Source organism: Syngnathus typhle, linkage group LG5, assembly GCF_033458585.1.
Source record: "Syngnathus typhle isolate RoL2023-S1 ecotype Sweden linkage group LG5, RoL_Styp_1.0, whole genome shotgun sequence".
Classification (NCBI taxonomy): Eukaryota; Metazoa; Chordata; class Actinopteri; order Syngnathiformes; family Syngnathidae; genus Syngnathus; species Syngnathus typhle.
In genome coordinates, this window is record NC_083742.1 from 6,948,266 (window position 1) to 6,966,964 (window position 18,699).

The 18,699-nt window shown below is 37.9% G+C and overlaps 2 protein-coding genes across 8 annotated transcripts; both read right to left on the bottom strand.

The window, feature by feature from the left end:
* Positions 1-1,405: 1,405 nt before the first annotated feature.
* zbtb26 (zinc finger and BTB domain containing 26) lies at positions 1,406-5,357 on the bottom strand. Its single transcript, XM_061279571.1, has 2 exons — positions 5,244-5,357; positions 1,406-4,121 (listed from the first exon to the last, which is right to left on the bottom strand). Exon 2 carries the CDS (start codon positions 4,092-4,094, stop codon positions 2,814-2,816), a length of 1,281 nt encoding a protein of 426 aa, XP_061135555.1. The 5' UTR covers positions 4,095-4,121; positions 5,244-5,357; the 3' UTR covers positions 1,406-2,813.
* Positions 5,358-5,653: 296 nt separating this feature from the next.
* susd1 (sushi domain containing 1) lies at positions 5,654-14,216 on the bottom strand. Of its 7 annotated transcripts, none has more exons than XM_061279553.1 (17): positions 13,921-14,215; positions 13,680-13,811; positions 12,948-13,103; positions 12,733-12,885; positions 12,473-12,652; positions 11,258-11,437; positions 10,991-11,170; positions 10,703-10,882; positions 10,002-10,148; positions 9,631-9,795; positions 9,460-9,554; positions 9,135-9,321; positions 7,901-7,994; positions 6,788-7,034; positions 6,675-6,714; positions 6,258-6,351; positions 5,654-5,973 (listed from the first exon to the last, which is right to left on the bottom strand). In XM_061279553.1, exons 1-17 carry the CDS (start codon positions 13,973-13,975, stop codon positions 5,955-5,957), a joined length of 2,304 nt encoding a protein of 767 aa, XP_061135537.1. In that variant the 5' UTR covers positions 13,976-14,215; the 3' UTR covers positions 5,654-5,954. The 7 variants fall into 7 exon arrangements, with proteins under 7 accessions (XP_061135537.1, XP_061135535.1, XP_061135538.1 ...); XM_061279551.1 differs by having other exon boundaries at positions 9,969-10,148; XM_061279552.1 differs by lacking the exon at positions 5,654-5,973 and adding an exon at positions 5,980-6,133 and having other exon boundaries at positions 9,969-10,148; positions 13,921-14,216.
* Positions 14,217-18,699: the final 4,483 nt, after the last annotated feature.

Sequence of the window (18,699 nt, forward strand, 5' to 3'; positions counted from 1 at the left end):
GTCACTAAAGAGGAAGAACCTAGATAAAAGGAAAGTCATAAACTCGTAAAGACAAGGCCTCCAGGTCTGGCAGGACAAGGCTTCACTTAAATTATTCCCAAATTATTATGTACTTTTATTTATTTTAATATATGTGATGTTTGTTTTCTACCCTGTGGGCCAAGAGCCTGTAATAAAGTTTATATATATATATATTATAGTATTTAGGGGGGGGGGGGCAGCTATGAATATAAAACCATCAGTCAATCAACTAAATATTTAAATATTTATTGCCATTTTATTGAACAACAATTGGAGTCTACATGAACAATGTGTAGAAGAAATGACATTGTACTGTAACTACAGTAATAACAGTGTTTCAAGTACAGTATTTTAATGTTTATTACAAATGTTTTGGGCGAAGCTTTTTTTTTTTTTTTTTTACAAAAGAAGAGAGAACTGTCAACTCTTCAAATCGAACAAAGCAGCGCCTGGTATTTATTGTCTCAGCATACTTGTACACAGAAAATGCTACTTATACATAAAGAGTATATATAACATACTGATATGTTTAGGGTTTTCTGTTCAGTTTAATTTGTTTCAATGCCGAGCAAGTGCAGAATGAATGCATGTACAATATGATGAAAGAAGTCCACAGTGATAAAGTGACATCAACCAGTTATTCCCTATAATGAAGCCAAGTTCAGCAAGCACTGAGACGTACACAATTAGGTTAAATCAGTCTTTCTTGAAGAGATGTAAAGTCAGCAGCATCCCTTTTGGAAGTTTCAGTCATTTTGTAATCATGAAAATCACATCACTGGCCTTGAGTTTTTGATAAAAAATAAAGTTATCCAAATTTTTGGCATAAAGGCTATCACAGTTGGAGACAACAAGCTGTACTTTGACAACAGTCTAATATATATGGAAAATGACATTCTTAAAACTTTAAATAAAAAACCAATGGAAAAAACCAACAACAACTAAAGCTAATATAAGCAACACAGCAACCCAAATCATACTGCATCACTTGGACAAGTTAAAGGGTGTTCCAAAAGTGATATTTCATCAATTGTCATTGGAGCGGTACTGCAAAATTGCCAGTTTTCTCTCCCCACCTACAGTTCAGCGCCTGTTTGACAAGCTTTATGGCCGTCACAATGCTCCAGCGTGAAGTACATTTTACGTTATCTATAGCAAGTTACATGAACAGGATAACTGATGACCTGTCACTAAAGATAATGGCCTGAAATATTTTTCCAGTTTTTCCAGAAAACACAAAAAACTGAATCACTTACTGATTGTAATGTTCAATAATTTCAGTTCAGGGTTAGAATTGAATAATCTGTCTAACTACTAAGGATGTTGTTGATATTAGCAGATGTTATTGGTATATTTTTTGGAAAGGGGGAGTCAAAATATTTTCAAGAGGGTAACGGATGATAACCATAATTAAAACGATATGTAATTCTTAAGATCGTCACAGAAGTAACTGCCTCCCCCTTCAGATATTAAGAAGTGAAACGGCAGGGAAAATAATAATACCATGAATATTTATAATGTGCAAAGCGTACCTGCTACTTTAAGTGCAATAATACAAGTTTTGAAACATGACCAACATTTCGCATCAGCTGTCTTTTTTTTTTTTTTTTTGGAAAGTAGTGTTACATGATCCAATGCACATTGGGTGAATACAAATGCATTTTGAATGTGTTTTGAGTTTATTAGTATACAGCTGTCCAAAATGGTGGTAGATGTACAAATGCAGAGTTGATAGGTGGCAGAGAAACTTAACCAGCAGAAAACAAATTCTCTTCATTGGTCACTTCATCTTTACAAATTGTTTTCGTACTTTAATTATTACCCAATTCTTTTATTTTAACTTGCAGATTTCATGCATGCAACACAAGATTGCTTTTCAATTCCTTCCTCAAATTCTTTCTTAAAATGGGAGTCAACTCAAAAAATTGCTTGACAATAATGCTGTTCTGTAAGCCTCACCAGTCTAAACACTGCATTCTGATTAATATTGTTTATGGGACTTCAATTAAGCAGCAAAATCCATTAGTTATATCCATCTATGAGCACGGCCATTTTGCCAGTTGCTGTTTACAGAAGCTATCATAGTTTCTCAGGAAGGTAAGGACCAATCACGGCTCAGCTTGAGAGATTCCATTGCATGGTCATTTATGGAGGCAGCATTTCATCATCTTAACAGTTAATGTAGCAAGGTAGCACCTGACATTGTCAAACACAAATACCTCACATCTCACATCACATCACTAACTTTTCAGCCAATACTGGGGAGACAATATTAGTGAATACTAATCCGCGCTTATACTACAGGTCTGCTTTTGTGTCGGCTTTGAGATGATTGGTGCCACGTCAAAGTGGTTTGTTCTTTCTGGAATGTCAGCCAGCCTTGACTTGGTTGGTTATTATTAGCACCCCTGTTTTATAACAGAGCGGCAGAAGTGCACAAGAGGTTGCTAAAAGACACATTTTTAGAATTTGGCAAAAAAAAAAAATATACAATTTGACTTGGTTGTTTAATTTCGCACTTGATGGATGGACAGGCATCAACTACCGTGCCTTGCGAAAGTATTCGGCCCCCTTGAACCTTTCAACATTTCGCCACGTTTCAGGCTTCAAACATAAAGGAAATTTTATTTTTTTGTCAATTCGATTCTTGACAAAAAATTTAACTTTTATATCTTTGTTTGAAGCCTGAAATGTCGCGAAATGTTGAAAGGTTCAAGGGGGCCGAATACTTTCGCTAGGCACTGTATGTGTGTAGAAACATTAAAAAGTCAATTTTCCATAGTATGCTTCCTTTAGGTCTTATAATTGTTCGAGTGAATGAAAAAGGGCGCGGTGGTGTAATTCTCCTCAGGCCCACCGTCGTGCAGGTTACCTTCGTGCGCATTGTCAAAGCTGTTCTTGCCGTGGATCTGTTTGAGGTGCTTGCGGAGAACAGGCTTGTGAGCGAACATCATGTCACAGTAGTTACAGCGGTGAGGCTTGTCCCCGCTGTGCAGATTCAGGTGATCCAGTAAAGAGCACTTTTGCGTGAAGGTCTTCCCACAGATCTTACACTGGAAGGGTTTGATGCCCGCGTGGACGCGCATGTGTCGATGCAGGTTGCCCTTCTGCGTGAAGGTCTTGCCACACAGCAGGCACATAAAGAGCTTGTGCATCTTCAGGTGGTTGGCATATTTTTCCAGCTGCCGGAAGACGCGGCTGCATTTGGGACACTGGTGGTACCACTGGAGGGGTTTGTCATAACTCCTCTGGTGAACGCCGGGTCTATCTGCAGGATTGGAAGGCGAAGAGGGACTGGAGGGGTCATCTGGCAAGCTAGGGGGCGCCATCATTTCGCTCCCTCGACTGTCTACTGTGGAATTGATGAGGGAATGTTGGGGCTCGGGTGAGCGCAGGGCAGCTGGAGAGCTGCTGGGAAAGGTAGGCTCCATAGACTCCACCTTGACTATGCTTATGTCACTCTCTTCCACATCACACCTGGGCGGTGCGTCCGAAATCAGAGGAGGGGATTTGGGTTGTATAATGACATCCTCTTCATCATCGTCGTCATCATCGGTACTGATATCATCCTCTAAGAGCTCCGCCTTGTGGACAGTCTGCACCGGGCAGTTTTCTTGTTCTTTCAAAGCTTGCTCCCTGCTTGTCCTTCTTATCTCACTATCTTCCAGCCTGTGGGAAGTTTGTGGCTTGATGAATTTATTTAGTGCTTGAGTACACTGCTCAACAATGTGGCCCATTTGGAGGAAGCTGGCCACTGTCAGGTAATTCACCAGCTCTAGTTCAGGAAACTCAAGTTGGCCCGTGTAGCAGGACAGCAGCAGCTGCTGACCAACCTTTGCCTCCTGAATCATGGAGATCTGCACTTCATTGGAGTCCTGCTGAAGGATGAATTGGTCTCGAAGGAAAGATGAACCAGCGGCAAAAACCACTTTATGACCGGGAACTGTAAGCTGGTTGATGCGTACAGTGACGTCACAGAAGCGTTGCTGGTGTCGAAGGAGGTTCATCTTCTGTAGCATGGAGTCGCCAAACGTGGCAAAGTGAAACTGCAGGATCACCTGGTTCTGGGCCATAGTGAGCTACAGGCGGCGGCAATACACCTGTTGATGATAATAATTATGAACACCATCATTTATTTTATATGTAATAAAAAGTTCAGAGCGCAGTGTTTAATAAATTAGGTGTCATGTGACAGTGAGTGATCCACATAGCAGCCTCATTTCAAAATCGAATGGGTAGCATTTTGCAGAGAAAATATTACATTTTGGGATAAGGTTGTAACATAAAATGTGTAAAAGGTAGAATGAAGATGTACTGTAAAGTATATGGAAACAACAGCAGTGACTCAGCAAGCGTGAGAACACACAGTTCTCAGGATGGAATTGTTTTTTCCAAAAATTAGAAAATCATAGACACAAATACTTTGTTACTGCGTTACAGTAGATTTTTCAGGTATCGGCACTTGAGTATTTATTTTTCTGATGACTTAACTTTATTCCTTTCGCGTACTTTCCACTCCTTTGTCAAAAATAGGCTTGTAACTTATTTGTTGACAGCACAAGATAAAAAGACAAATTGAGGGAGGGAAAGTGAAATTCTGCCAAGATTTTTCTGACCGAGAGCCTATTGAAAGTTAATCTTCATGTTGTTCATTTTGTTTCAACTTTTACTTGCGTTAAGGAGTTGACTTTTCTAAAGAAGTAGCTGTACTTCCACTTTAGTGTAAACTGTATGTGTTTTGTTTTTGTTTTACTCATGAGTTATACGAATGAACATGAGTATTTAAAATTAGTCCGTTTACACGAAAACGATTGCACTACGGCAATGATTATGATGAATCAAATTACATCAAGGACATTTTTGAAATATAATGACGATTTGTTAAACAAATCATATGTATGTGCCCTGAATATAACGTTCTGGTTATACCCACATAACTTGTTCTTAAGAAAGATTTCTTGTATTATATAATTGCCGTTTTAACGAAGTTGGGCATGTGGGCAATGTGACATTATTCAAACAATATTTTTTTTTATTTCCCACTGACTAATATTTGGCTTGTTGAATGAAGTGATTCGTCATGAAAACCGCGAGCTGATGCTACGTGCTAACAATGAAAGATTGCCTGTCCTCTTGCGCTACTTGCACTATACCTCAGCATCACAACAGACGGCTTAGTGGCTGGCTAGCTATAATTGCATTGATCATTTAAAAACACTCACTGTGTTGTTTTAGGTTGTCGCCTCGTAAACAAATAGTAGTGAGCAGCTTCTTCCTGGCCTGTCGTCTCTGTTATGATGAAGCCCCCACAAACAAATTCCGTCGACGTCACACCGCCTCCCTCTGCATTGGAGTTTAATTGTAGTTTTCTTTTTCAAAAGAACAATTGGAGAACTGCATAGCATTTCATTCATTTGGTGCGCACATAGTTTTCACTATTTACCAAAATGATTTTTTGTTTTAATAATCACCCACAAACACAATGTCAAAACATAAACCACGTTTCGTGCTACTTTTATTATTAGTATCATATTTCTTGATTGTTTTGGATTTTGGACAGGAGTCACATCTTAAGAGTTTAATTGGATCATATTTAGCATATTAATACAATAATTTTCACGTCAGTAAGCTCTTGTCATTGTCTCTCCAAGATTTCTTTATTTAAATCGTCATCAATGAAATGAAATGCCTTTCCAAAAAAATACCTTAAGACTGTCACTGGTAAATGCGTATTTAAAATATACAGATTAAAGAAGTGCATGACAGACATTGAATTCTACGATAGACAATTAACAGTTGAAATCCACCGTCCTTGCATGCGAACATGGATGAAAAGCAACATCAATACAATGTTACAAGCGAATAAAAAAAATACATATTTTCTCTTGTTTTCAACATACTGAATAGCACTCCATTTATTGAAGTATTTATAGTCATTTTTTCTTGAAAAACCTGGAAAGGAATAAAGTAAAAGTTGATCAGCAAAACAAACAGGCACAAAAAAACAATCAAAACTAACACATAATTTATGTAATTACAACTCAGTGAATTCCAGAATTTGAAATGTGCTATTATGACACACAGGTCATAATTCTAGAAATACTTGCATAACCTGAAAACATCTCAAGACACACGCACACGCACGCACACACACACACACACACGCACACACACACTCTAGCGTTATAATTCTAGAAAAGCTTGCATAACCTGAAAACATCTTTCACCATCCTTACCAAATGTAGGTGTATCCAAGCAAAACTGCTAAAGCGATTACTCCTACTGAGGCAGCAGCACACAACGAGAAAATCTTCACAATGTAGGATGTGCCTATAAAAAATGGAACATGCTAAACATGTGGTTCCATTGCAACAAACTCTTATGGGCACCAAACACTAGTATAAGAGTTATTTAAAACAATTAAACTTACTACTGCTAATATAGCTATCATGGTGTATTTAGGTGCTTCCGTACTGAAGACACACTTTGAGTCTTTCGATGACAGTAATAGTGGCAGAGGACATAACAGTTTGGATTGATTTGAATAAAATTCAATTCAGATCTTTTTTGCAATTATTGAAGGGCAGGCAGGAATAATTTACTAGAAAAAAAATGATGTTAAATGTCTTCATTGCCATATTTTGCCAAAGTACCTGTAACTTTAGCCCAGGGGACACAGGAACTTTTTGAATCCTACAACACAGAAAATGAAACAATGCTCAGTCCTCAAGTCCCTGATTTTATTTTTGTACTGTTTTGCATTCACCTTTTTCCACTGACTGACAGCACGTAAGATGATGTAGTAGTTTCTGCCTTTCTCGAGGGGCGCATTGAAAAAGCCACCATAATAGTGACCGTCTCCCACAGTGAAATTAAACTCTGTTCCAACATCTCTACTACGCATTTCAGCTGCGATGTGTCCCTGTGAGGAACCACTTTTCTCTCCATCCACAGGCGAGGAACAGTCAAACACCATAACTCCTTCGATAGGAAGTACGAACACTTGGTAAAAACTGTCAAATGCAAAGAATGACAACATCTGTATCGTATTAGACATTTATCAATTATACTGCATGTTCACAGACCAGATCCAATATTACTGCTTACATAACCTAATGAGATCTAGCACAAGGTCGTTTTTATGTATTTCTTTAAAAGAAAAAAAGAATAATGTTAATTTGACAATATGTTAATTATTGGGGGGGTGATTTTTAATGGCTATTTCTTTATTTATTCATTTATTTATTTATTTACTTATCTAAGGATATCTGATATTTTGATCTTTCTTGTGTGCCTACTCTTATCTATCTATCTATCTATCTATCTATCTATCTATCTATCTATCTATCTATCTATCTATCTATCTATCTATCTATCTATCTATCTATCTATCTATCTATCTATCTATCTATCTATCTATCTATCTATCTATCTATCTATCTATCTATCTATCTATCTATCTATCTATCTATCTATCTATCTATCTATCTATCTATCTATCTATCTATCTATCTATCTATCTATCTATCTATCTATCTATCTATCTATCTATCTATCTATCTATCTATCTATCTATCTATCTATCTGTCTGTCTGTCTGTCTGTCTGTCTGTCTGTCTGTCTGTCTGTCTGTCTGTCTGTCTGTCTGTCTGTCTGTCTGTCTGTCTGTCTATCTATCTATCTATCTATCTATCTATCTATCTATCTATCTATCTATTTATCTATCTATCTGTCTATCCGTCCATCCGTCCATCCATCCATCCATCCATCCATCCATCCATCCATCCATCCATCCATCCATCCATCCATCCATCCATCCATCCATCCATCCATCCATCCATCTGTAGCTCAGGTCTCCCTGCTGTTTTTTTTTTTTTTACCTTATTGGGTCAAGAGTACTGGGTGATCTGTGAAGCTTCAGAGTTGGTACAGGAGTCTCATATTCTCTGTAATGGACATCTGGTACTGCAGGTCCTGTCAAATGGTGCCATGTGTATGAATATTATAAGGACCAATCCAATCCATTAAAAATCGCTAAACACCAGTACAGCAATTCCAGTTCCAAACTGATAACTCAATGTATAGATCGGATGCTGATAATTTAGTAGACGAGTGCAGGCCATAGGATCTTCCAGAAGGAGGATTGCACTGCTGTGGGAGTGATCGCTGCAAAGTTCAATCATGGCTAATCAAAGCTGCTCCTTTTATTCCTTTTAAATGTAGAGAGGCAGTCGTGCACTAGAGTCTCCACAAACAGAAGCAGAATCGACACCCTCAAGTGGATAAATGTAATCACTTCTTCATTTGAGGGAATACTAGAAGTCATTTGTGATGACATTTTCTTTGCAACGCTGCTGAAGAAATTGGCGGTAGGCTTGAGGGTGGTCCCTCTGAGGCCGCTTCGAACTTAGGTTGTTGCATTCTAATAATTGACCACTGAAAAGCACTACATTTGTCCCTTTAAACCAGTGATTGTCAACCGCTGGTCAGTGGCCCTCTAGCGGTTGGTGGCGGTATTGCAGATGGTCCGCAAAATTGAAAATGGAAAATAATTGTAACATTTCTAAAAATTAAATGAATTTATTATTTAGACTTGATTCATTTTCCAGCTAAATTTGTGAATCATTTACCCATCCAAATGATGTCAAATGTAGCTGAGAATCCCAAAATAGACATACAGATGCAAATAAATAGCCTGTATATGGCTATCCTCCTTTGGTGCAATATAAATATATATTATATATATATAAATATATATTAATAATAATATTAATAGTTTTAATTTCTAACTACTAATTTTATTAATATTAATTATTATATTATATAATATATTAATAATTAATATTGATAATTAATATTAATACAATTTAATGATATATATTAATATATACATATATAATATATATTAATAATTAATACTAATAATTAATATTAACAAAATTAATAATATAGTATTCCACTAAAGCAGTTATTCCCGAGTTGCTTCGTGGTTATAATGGTGGTCCCTTGGACAAAACCAGTAGAAAAAAAACCCTGCTTTAAACAATCCAAGTCACAAGACTAGTGTGTGTATGGAGCGCGATGGACATGAATTACAGGTAAGGTAAGCGCTACCTGTTAAACTGGTATTAATAGTGATGGTGGCCATGAATCCGACAGACAGTGCAGTGATAGAGATGCTGTAGTTTGTGGCTGGAAGCAGGCTGAGACAGACCTCCGGCCAGTCTGCCTTAGAACTCAGAAACCTTTTCCTTTTTTCAAAAAACGCCCTCTCATAGTCTCTGGATCCTATGTAGCTCACCTGAGAGTTAAAGGTAAGAATTGATTTGTTTTGGCAATGGTAGAGGTCATAGTTTTAAATTTACATTGTGGTGATGAATGCCTATGTTAATCTGAGATTACCAGATGATCAGGAGGGTCTAAATTGGTTTGGCATTACCTTGTACGTTTCTGTGTCTTCGTCATACTTCTCTGCTCTCCATTTCAGACATTTTTCATTTGAAACAAATAGGTGATGGATGGGTGGCTTGGTTTCTGTGAGCACAAATACATTTTTACTATATTTGCAGAATTTTGTCAGCTCCCTTCCCTTAGTAGAGAAACGGCTCACCTATGCATTTGAGCGTAGCGATCCGCCACACACCAGAACTGCTGCATGTGGAGACATTGCTGCCCCTCCAGCTGTGGTAGCCGTTCGCACAGCGATGGATCACTACACTTATGTTACGCAATACAACCTCTGAGTGGGCAAGGATGGGGATTGGACCACATTTTGCTGGGAAAACAATGGCGCTTATTAAATACACGGTGCAGCAAAACAATCTGGGCCACATACATATTGCATCTATGTGTGCAAGAACAGGAACACAGTAAAGTTCTATGCAGTGATTGTTTTAGGCTGGAAAATCATAATGAAAAGTGTTTTCCAATTTTTTAATTCTATTATACCTTTGCAATTTAATGATACATTCGCCCACTCGCCTGATGTTAGACATGTGGAAATATTATCTCCATTCTCCTGGTAATATCCTTCCATACATTCATATAGCGCAACGCTGCCAGGACTAACGGAACCATTCCACAGGAGGTTAGTATGGGGGAGGGTTTGTGGGGGCCCACATGTTATTTCTGCACAAAGACATGGATTAATGAGACAAAAGCAGATCAGGCAACAAGCTTCAACCCTCATGTCTAAAAAAAACAAAAAAAAAAAACTCGGACATAAATACCATAAACCACAGGTGTCAAACTCAAGGCCCGGGGGCCAAATACGGCCCACCTCATAATTTTAAGTGGCCTGCAAAGACAAATTGTGCATTAAAATCGTGTGTCATTACTAGAATTACAAATTGTCTTCACTTTTAATAATATCTTTTTTTGTGAATATTTGACCAGATTTTACTCGTCTGATCTGAAAACCAGTTATTTGACAGTTTGTTTTGTTGCTTTAACTGTATATAATATGAGGTTCTCATACATTTATTTGGGTTGACAGTCATAATGGCCCTCCGAAAGAAGCTATGACTATAATGCGACCCGTGAAAAAAACGAGTTTGACACCCCTGCCATAAACTAAACAGTACTTAATTGCGCCATTCTATCATTGTTAAACTCACAAAACTCAACACTAATAAATATTTGTATAGATTGAGCAAATACAATCTGATCTTCAAACGTTGCACCTTCACACCAAAGATCAATTTCTTCCCACAGTCCGTTCTGTCCACATATTGAGAAGTTCCTCACACTCCTTGTGTCATATCCTTCATCACATTGGTAAATAACCATACTGCCAACATGTGATGTGCCATTCCACAGCCTTTTACTGTGCGGTTTCAAAACAGGCTCCTGACATCTTATTTCTATAACAAAACAGATGGCAAATCATGACATATCAGGGATTAAGCCAAAACAGACATAGGAATTATGTCTTAATTTAGATTAGGAATCACTTTCTGCAACATTTTCACCTTGACAGTGCAGAGAGGGCTTGTCCCATTTCCCAGTGTCAGTACATACTGTTTGATTTATTTCTCCAACACTGTAATATCCAGATTGACACTGATAAGCAACCTGAGAGCCCACAGTGGAGATGTGATCCCATAACAGGAGTGAATGAGAGATGTCAGGAGGAGAGCCACAGTCAACTTCTACAGAGATGGACAATGATGTTACTTGATCGTGACATCACTTCTGTGTGCCAACATCAGAGTAGAAGACCAAATATCTGTCATTACCTTTGCATGAAATATTTGGCTTCGTCCATGTACCAGTAGATGAGCACAGTGATACTGCACTGCCCTCAATGTGAATATATCCTTGATTACAATAGTAGTTTACCATGCTTCCAGGGGTGGAAGTGCCATTCCACACATGTCCAGTGTGTGGCACTGTATGGGGTTTTCCACACGATATCTCTTGGAAGATTCAGGGAAGTTACACACTGTTACGCACAATTGTAATACATTTAGAAACATAACATGCCGTAATTTTGTATAGAGGTCCCACAAGATAGCGGAAGAGGACTACTTTTGTCTCAAATTTAAACCAGCATTTAGATGAAATAAAGGACCTCAACTTGAAACTCTCAGCAGCGAGATGCCACTGGGCGGCGCCAAAGCGATACAGAGAAATGGCCTTCAAGGACTTACACTTGCAGAAAAAGCATATTTTTAATTGTGAATGTCGAAACACATTAATGTGTTCGATTTACCGTACCCATTTGGACTTTTCCAGGGCTGAACTATTGCCAAATTGTGTCTGTCATTTTTTTTTTTTTTTAATCAAATTGGCCAATCCTCAAACGGTAAAAATCATATGCTGCAAATAAAAATGACTTCTGTGGGGAGAAAAAAAACCATTTAGCAGTGGCTCCAGACTTTAACACAATAAAGTACATCTTGTCTGAATCCTCTTTGCAAGGTGTGATGGGATGGTGAACTCATGATAATTTCTAGTTTTGCTTAGTGGTGCAGTCAGGAGTAGGTTTGTGACCTACCTAAATACAGAATCAAAGATAATAGAATTGGTGCCAGATTTTGAGCGCCTGCCCTATGCCTCACCTGCTACACACATTGAAACATGGTGACCACACTCAATTCCAAAGTTGTGATAGCCCGAGTTCATACAGAAACTCATGCAGTGCCCACCCTGGAACTCGTATTTCATAGCATGTGTGAGTGAGCGAAGGTGGGAGGAAAGCCATAATCAATCACTCAATCAATCACTGAGGCACGATAGTAGCGGCATGCAATCGCCATTAAAGTTAACTGATTAAATCAAAGCGTATCCATTATATTCCATAATCCAATATCATGGACAATGGATCTCACTGTCTAATGTACAGAAGATCATTGGAAATGATCATAACTGGATGAATTGATGATGAGTTAATTGTGGAGTTTGTATCAACATAGAGAAGAGGGTTGGGTCTTCCCCTCGCCTTTTGTTACCTTCACAGCTCATGTTGAGCCCACGCCAAAGTCCGTCAGCCCCACACAGCGAGGTATTCCTTCCGTTCCTCCAACGAAAGCCCTCGCCACACTCAAATGTAGCCACGCTGCCAAATGTCGTCCCTGTTGCTGACAGCAGTATCGTGTCCTCCTGCGATGTTGGCAGACCACAGTCCACCACTGAATTGGGAGACCAAAGCCATAGTAGGGAAAATCATAATTGACACTTTACAGGAATTGTTTGAAAACTGCAATTTGACCTTGACAGAAAGCCTTGTCTTTGTGAGGGTGAAAGTGTTCTGTCCCATTGCGGACTTGATATCCCAGCTGACAGCTGCAGTCAAAACTTCCATCCAGGTTCCAGCACTGACCTCCTTCTCCACAAATGCCCACCACGTTGCACTCATCTATGTCTGCCAATAGTAAGCAAGCATCTCACGCATGTTCACTTCCTGTTTTTTGGCAGTGAACTTACCCCGGCAATGGGTTCCATCATTTGGAATGAAGACTGGCATGTTATTGGAAGCCATGTATCCCGCCACACAGGTGCAGTAGTAGCTACCGTATGTATTGTGGCATTTTGTGTGCTGCCCACAGATCTTAGTGGCTCCTATCTGACACTCATCTTTATCTAGATGGAATAAAACCATAATGTTCATCAGTAGTCATTACAACTGCACAATTAGTGAGATTAATCAGCTAAAATGACTTCACTGATGTCATGAAGCTTCATTTTGATCAAATAGAATTTAAATGCATCAAACTGTCAAAAAACTCTTATTTTTGTTCCCCAGAACCTCATGATTGTCTTCTTTTTTCCCCACAAGACACTGATTTCAGATTTACAAATATGGTATGAATATGCTAAAATAATTCAATATCATACATTTGGTACTGTACACTGGATGTCAAAAATACAAATAAAAGTTGAAAACAATATAGACTTTTTACAATTTAATTTTTAGCTTATCGGAATATTCATATGTAAAACTCATTAAGTGATTGGAATGAACATTTAAAAATGGACTTGACTCCATGTTTGTTTGCACTACAGTATTTGCTCTTGTTTAAATGTACATTCTGACACTGCATGATTACTTATCATAAAATTCAACATTATTTAAAATCATATAAGCCAATAGAAATCTTTGCGAGGCAACCAAACTAGAAACTATAAGAAATATTTTTCATAATGCATATTTCCTACCTTGACAAAAGCTTCTTCCATTTCCTACAAAACCATACTTGCAGTTGCAAACTTTTCCCGAGTCATCAAGTTTGTCATCACATGTGGCGTTAATGTGGCAGCTCGCACACACATCCAGAGTGTTTGCGGCAGCTGACAGGGGAAAGAACATCCATCACTCGCTTTCTTTCTTGAATGGAGCGCATTACTTTGTACTGAACGTCAATCCTCAAAAACAACGATTTTCTATTAGTCTGCTCACCTGAAGCCACACCAAAAAGAAAAATCATGAGCGCAGTCGTGCTTTTCTTGCCCATCTTCTATTTAATGTCGCCTTGCTCTGACCTTATTTCATGTGAAAGTTATCCTCCTCGTTTTCACTTCTTCTTTCATTTTGAATCTTCGTATAGAGAGCGCCCTTACTATGTCACTGCGGAACCGAGATAAGGTTGAGAAAATTCAAAATTGCCAGCGGTATTTTTATAGCTGTTGGTTTTGTGGTTTCATCTGCTACGATATTCTGACACATTCAGTTACATTTCACAATTGATACAATCATGTCATCATGCACACTCCTCGTGTGGAAGTTGATAACAGACAAATTCTCACAGTGTGGTCATTTATTACAGCGTGCCAGAAAATATTACCCAACTGCTGCAGAATTGGTCAAACTTAAACCTTGAAAATGGGAAACCCATAAAACCGAGGTAGCTAAGAATAAGTATACCTGATAGTCTTTAAACTTGGGACTTAAAGATACCTCATGTAACTGTCCTTCATTGGACTTTTTAGTAAACCATCAAGCATTTGGGTTTGTCATGGTGACAGGGGTTTAGGAGGGGGTCCGTTCATGTGCAGTGGGAGGGGGAGATAAGTTGCAAGAAGTCTTATCTCCCCATTCAGTTGACTTTTCCTAATTGGTGTCTGTCACTCAAACCGGCAAGCTATTGCCTCACACCAGTGTTGCCTGCTCAGGACTGATTAAGCCCACAAAACTATAAGAATCCATAAATAACCACCAAACAACACTGATCAAGATATTGTAGGAGTTTGAATGAACAAAATCCATGCAATTGTGTAAATGTGCCCAACATTGCTTTCTTTTTTTTAAATAGTTCTTAACCAGTTTTCATTCACGGTGATGGGGAGCTGGATCCTAATTCTGGATGAAAGGTGGACTACACCCTTGACTGGTCACCAGAAAGTCTCATGGAATGATGGTAAGGATTCACTCAGTATTTTGCCTTCACAGTGTCACCGAGGGGAATTGAGCCCAAGCAACATGACACTATCAATGGCATCCATTTGAGTGGTTTTCTTTGGTGGCCCACCACATTTTGTACTAAATCGAGCCTATATCAAAAGGTCACAAGAAAAAATTGAAAGAGAGCACAATATTTTAGAAACAAACATTTCAAAAGTGGAATATTATAACATCTCACTTTTGAAAATAAATTCAATTCATAAGGTAAAAAAACATTATCTTGCATTTTTGACTATTATTTATTTATTTTTCTGTTCTTATTTATTTATGTTGTATGTATTTTTAAATACTGAAAGAGAGCACAATATTTTTAAAAACAAACATTTAAAAAGTTGAATATTATAACATCTCACTTTTGAAAATAAATCCAATTTATAAGGTAAAAAAACTTGATCTTGCATTTTTGTCTCTATTATTTATATATTTTTCTGTTATTTGTTTATTTTGTATGTATTTTATATTTTATATATATTTGCATGTTATATATATACAATATATATTGTTGGTAACCTGCCAGTAAATACAAATCAAACAGTAGTCACAGAAATAATTTGAATTTGACAAAAATGACAAGTAATGAAAGTTTAATGAAAAATACCTATAAAAATCTCTCGTTAAGTTTGAATTGTGGCTCAACAAAATGATTTATTCAAAAAAAACATGAAAGAGGCCTGGTTGGATGGATGAATGGTGGATGGTGAATTCACAGACTGATATGCAGATTCATAATTTTTTTGTAGTCCTTATTTGTGAAGACCACACATGTGAGAGTGTATTGTACACCCGAGCTTACTGCCTACACTTTTTCAACAATGCTGTAGGCCCTACAGCATTGTTGAAAAAAAAAAATCACTAAAACATACAATAATCAAATGACTGGTGAAGTAAAAATGTATGTCGATAATAGATGAGCAAAAGCAGGAATTGTGCTGTACAGATTCAAGGTTAACCTATTTTTTTCTGCTTCACCAAAACGTTATATTAGCAAGACAGTATCGCCCAGATACATTTACGCTATTGTCATATTTATACATACAGTACGCATATGTTATCACCGCCTGATGTGTGCTGACAAAATGTTGTTTGATGAACATGCACATTTTCAAAGTATCAAAGTTATACATGAGTTTACCTCTGTTTGCATTTGAAAATCCTTCCGCAAAATCTACAATGCAGATGTTACACCTTTTCACCCCACCAGAGAGATTCTGGCATAGATTCCTTGTGATTAAAACAATGATATCTTTATTCGGATTACATTAAAATTTTTGTGTGTTACAAAAAGTTGGGCTCTTGTTTTGTCAATTAGTAAATTTGTACCCGAGTGCTTCAGAACCACGGCACTAAGGATGACTTCACAGTGCAACTCCAGATCCTGTCATAAGATAGCGCAGGTGCAGCAGTGTTGATTTCCACGCGAAGGCCCGGGCTCAGGAAGCGGATCTTCCGGAGATGACAAGTCACCCTTACATTGAAATCCATAAACGCTGCAAGTGTTAACCAATCTCCCACACACCAAGTCTGCAGCTTTCCCATCCATGACAGTCAAGTTGTTTACTGTTTTCTCTCTCAGTGACATGTCTCCATCATCCTCATCATCTATAAGCACAAACTCTCTCAAGTAAACCATTGCCACCTCATGGAGAGTATGATTCTCTCCTTGACCCTCCAAGGTGTGCCCGTCAACAAAGTTCAGAGTGGAGGTCTCTGTCAAGGTCTCGGGTGGGTCTGTGGAATTGTCTTCTGGGCCTGAATAGGCCGATGTGCTGGAATTCACAGTCCACATGGAGATCTGTTGAGAGCCGGCATCCCTCATACATAATTTTTGCTCATTGCATGATGTATTGTCTTTGTTTGTGATCTGCTGCGTCGTGGCGGCAGAGCCATTGTCTTCAGCGTGGCCATTTTCATATTGCATTTTAAAAGCCACCTTCTGGTAGTCATGGTACACTTGCACAATGCTGCGCCCTGTTGGCGAAGACACGGGATTGCTGGGAGACGCACCTTTTCCGAGTGTCTTCATGTACTTTTTGAGCGACTTTAGGCTGCAAAAAGTCAGAAAATTAGTCAAATTAATAATAGCAATACCAAAAAGAAAAGGAACAGGAGATTTTTTTTTCATTAATGTAAACTTTTGTAACTTTCCAACATGTGCAACTGAGATATAAAAATAGTGTCAAACATCCTTTCACTCTAAAGATAATATTCGATGTGCCGCTACAGTTTAAAATAATCAAAATATCTGTATATGCAAAAGTTTGAGGTGGTAATATATTTTTAAAATGAGATTCATCCATTGTTAGTGCAAACAGATCTTAATAGTGCTGTTCTACTCTGACGCAAAGTCCAGAACATAATCACGTTTTAAATGGGTAACTCTTAAGTACAATAAAAACAATACAATAATAATAAGCGGCGCCTCAGAGGGGATCGGGCTTTTTCTGTTGCCGGTCCTTCCCTCTGAAATGACCTCCCCTTGGATGTTAGGCGAGCCCCCTCACTGTCCATTTTTTAAAACTCGTTCGATCTTTTTAGTCTTTGGCATTTGTGTTTCAATTAACTGTTTTCACCGTCATTGTGCTTGTCCCACTGATATATGTGATGCACTTTATTACAGCTGCAGCTATATGGATAAAGTATTATATTGTACTGGATTGTAATACAATACAATAATCATTTCTTGTGTTATTTTATGATTACAGTAGTCCTCACAAGGACCTTTTAAGCAGAAGAAACTGTCTTTTACAACTGGCCTCACTGAATAAATAAATGGTAGTAGTACTCTTAAGAGAAGCAAAAATAACATAGCTCCCTGAGGAGGACTTCTTTGAAAATGGAGACTCGAAAGAGCGAAATAATGGAGACAGTTGTTCCAGCCATAAAAGACAAACATTTTTTGCGGCTTACATTTAACAAAAGACCATTCCATTGAGTAGGCAAAAAGCATAGCAGTCTGTGACGTAGCACCACACACTGACCTTCTTTCACTTGACTGATTCATAACCATGACAGAATCAGGACTCTATGAATAAATAATAACAACCATGTACATGTTAAAGCCTGCCCATCTCTACCTTGTGGTTGGGGCTGAGCAACAATGGAGACAATAGCTAAAAGATAAAAAGGATTTCAATGCATTTGATAGAACACTTCATCAGTTTGAATTCACCAAGTCTGTTTTTGTTTTAGGGATGAATGCGAGAAGCTTTGCTAGCACCAAGGCATAAAATCTTCATTTCACAGTAGTGATATATCTAGCAAATTATATTATTTGCTATATTATATTATATATATATATATTATATTAATTATATCCATCACAACTTGGACAAAATCATTCATAAAGCAGCATTAGAACATGACTTCAATACAATTGCCATACGTAACGCAATTTGACAAACACAACAGATCAGATTTCAAATATTAGAAAGTTTTCAAATTAATTCAGGAAATTATGATCTTTTGAAATCTAGTTGTTTTTTTAATGCTAAATACATTTGTGAATAGCAACATAATAAAAACCCTCACATCTGTCCTTAAACACTTCCCAGCCGTAATTGTAGCCTCCTTTCAAAAAAATAAATCATAAATTCAAAAATAAGAAACTCACCTGGTTCAGCAGGGTGTGATGTGCAGCTCTTGCAGTGCAAATAATGAAAATCACTTTCTGGTCTCGGCAACAGAGATTGTCTGTACCCGCCCTCATTTGATCCAACATCACTTAGCATGGCTCCCTCACTATCATAGCAGGATGCTCCAATGGTTGACGGATGATCA

Coding starts and splice junctions, on each gene's coding strand:
- susd1 (XM_061279551.1), bottom strand. CDS start 13,975: ATGGGCAAGAAAAGCACGACTGCGCTCATGATTTTTCTTTTTGGTGTG. Junction 12,653..12,732: donor AGACAAGGCTTTCTGTCAAG/GTCAAATTGCAG, acceptor CTCCCAATTCAG/TGGTGGACTGTGGTCTGCCA. Junction 7,995..9,134: donor TATTAATACCAGTTTAACAG/GTAGCGCTTACC, acceptor ACCATTTGACAG/GACCTGCAGTACCAGATGTC.
- zbtb26 (XM_061279571.1), bottom strand. CDS start 4,094: ATGGCCCAGAACCAGGTGATCCTGCAGTTTCACTTTGCCACGTTTGGC.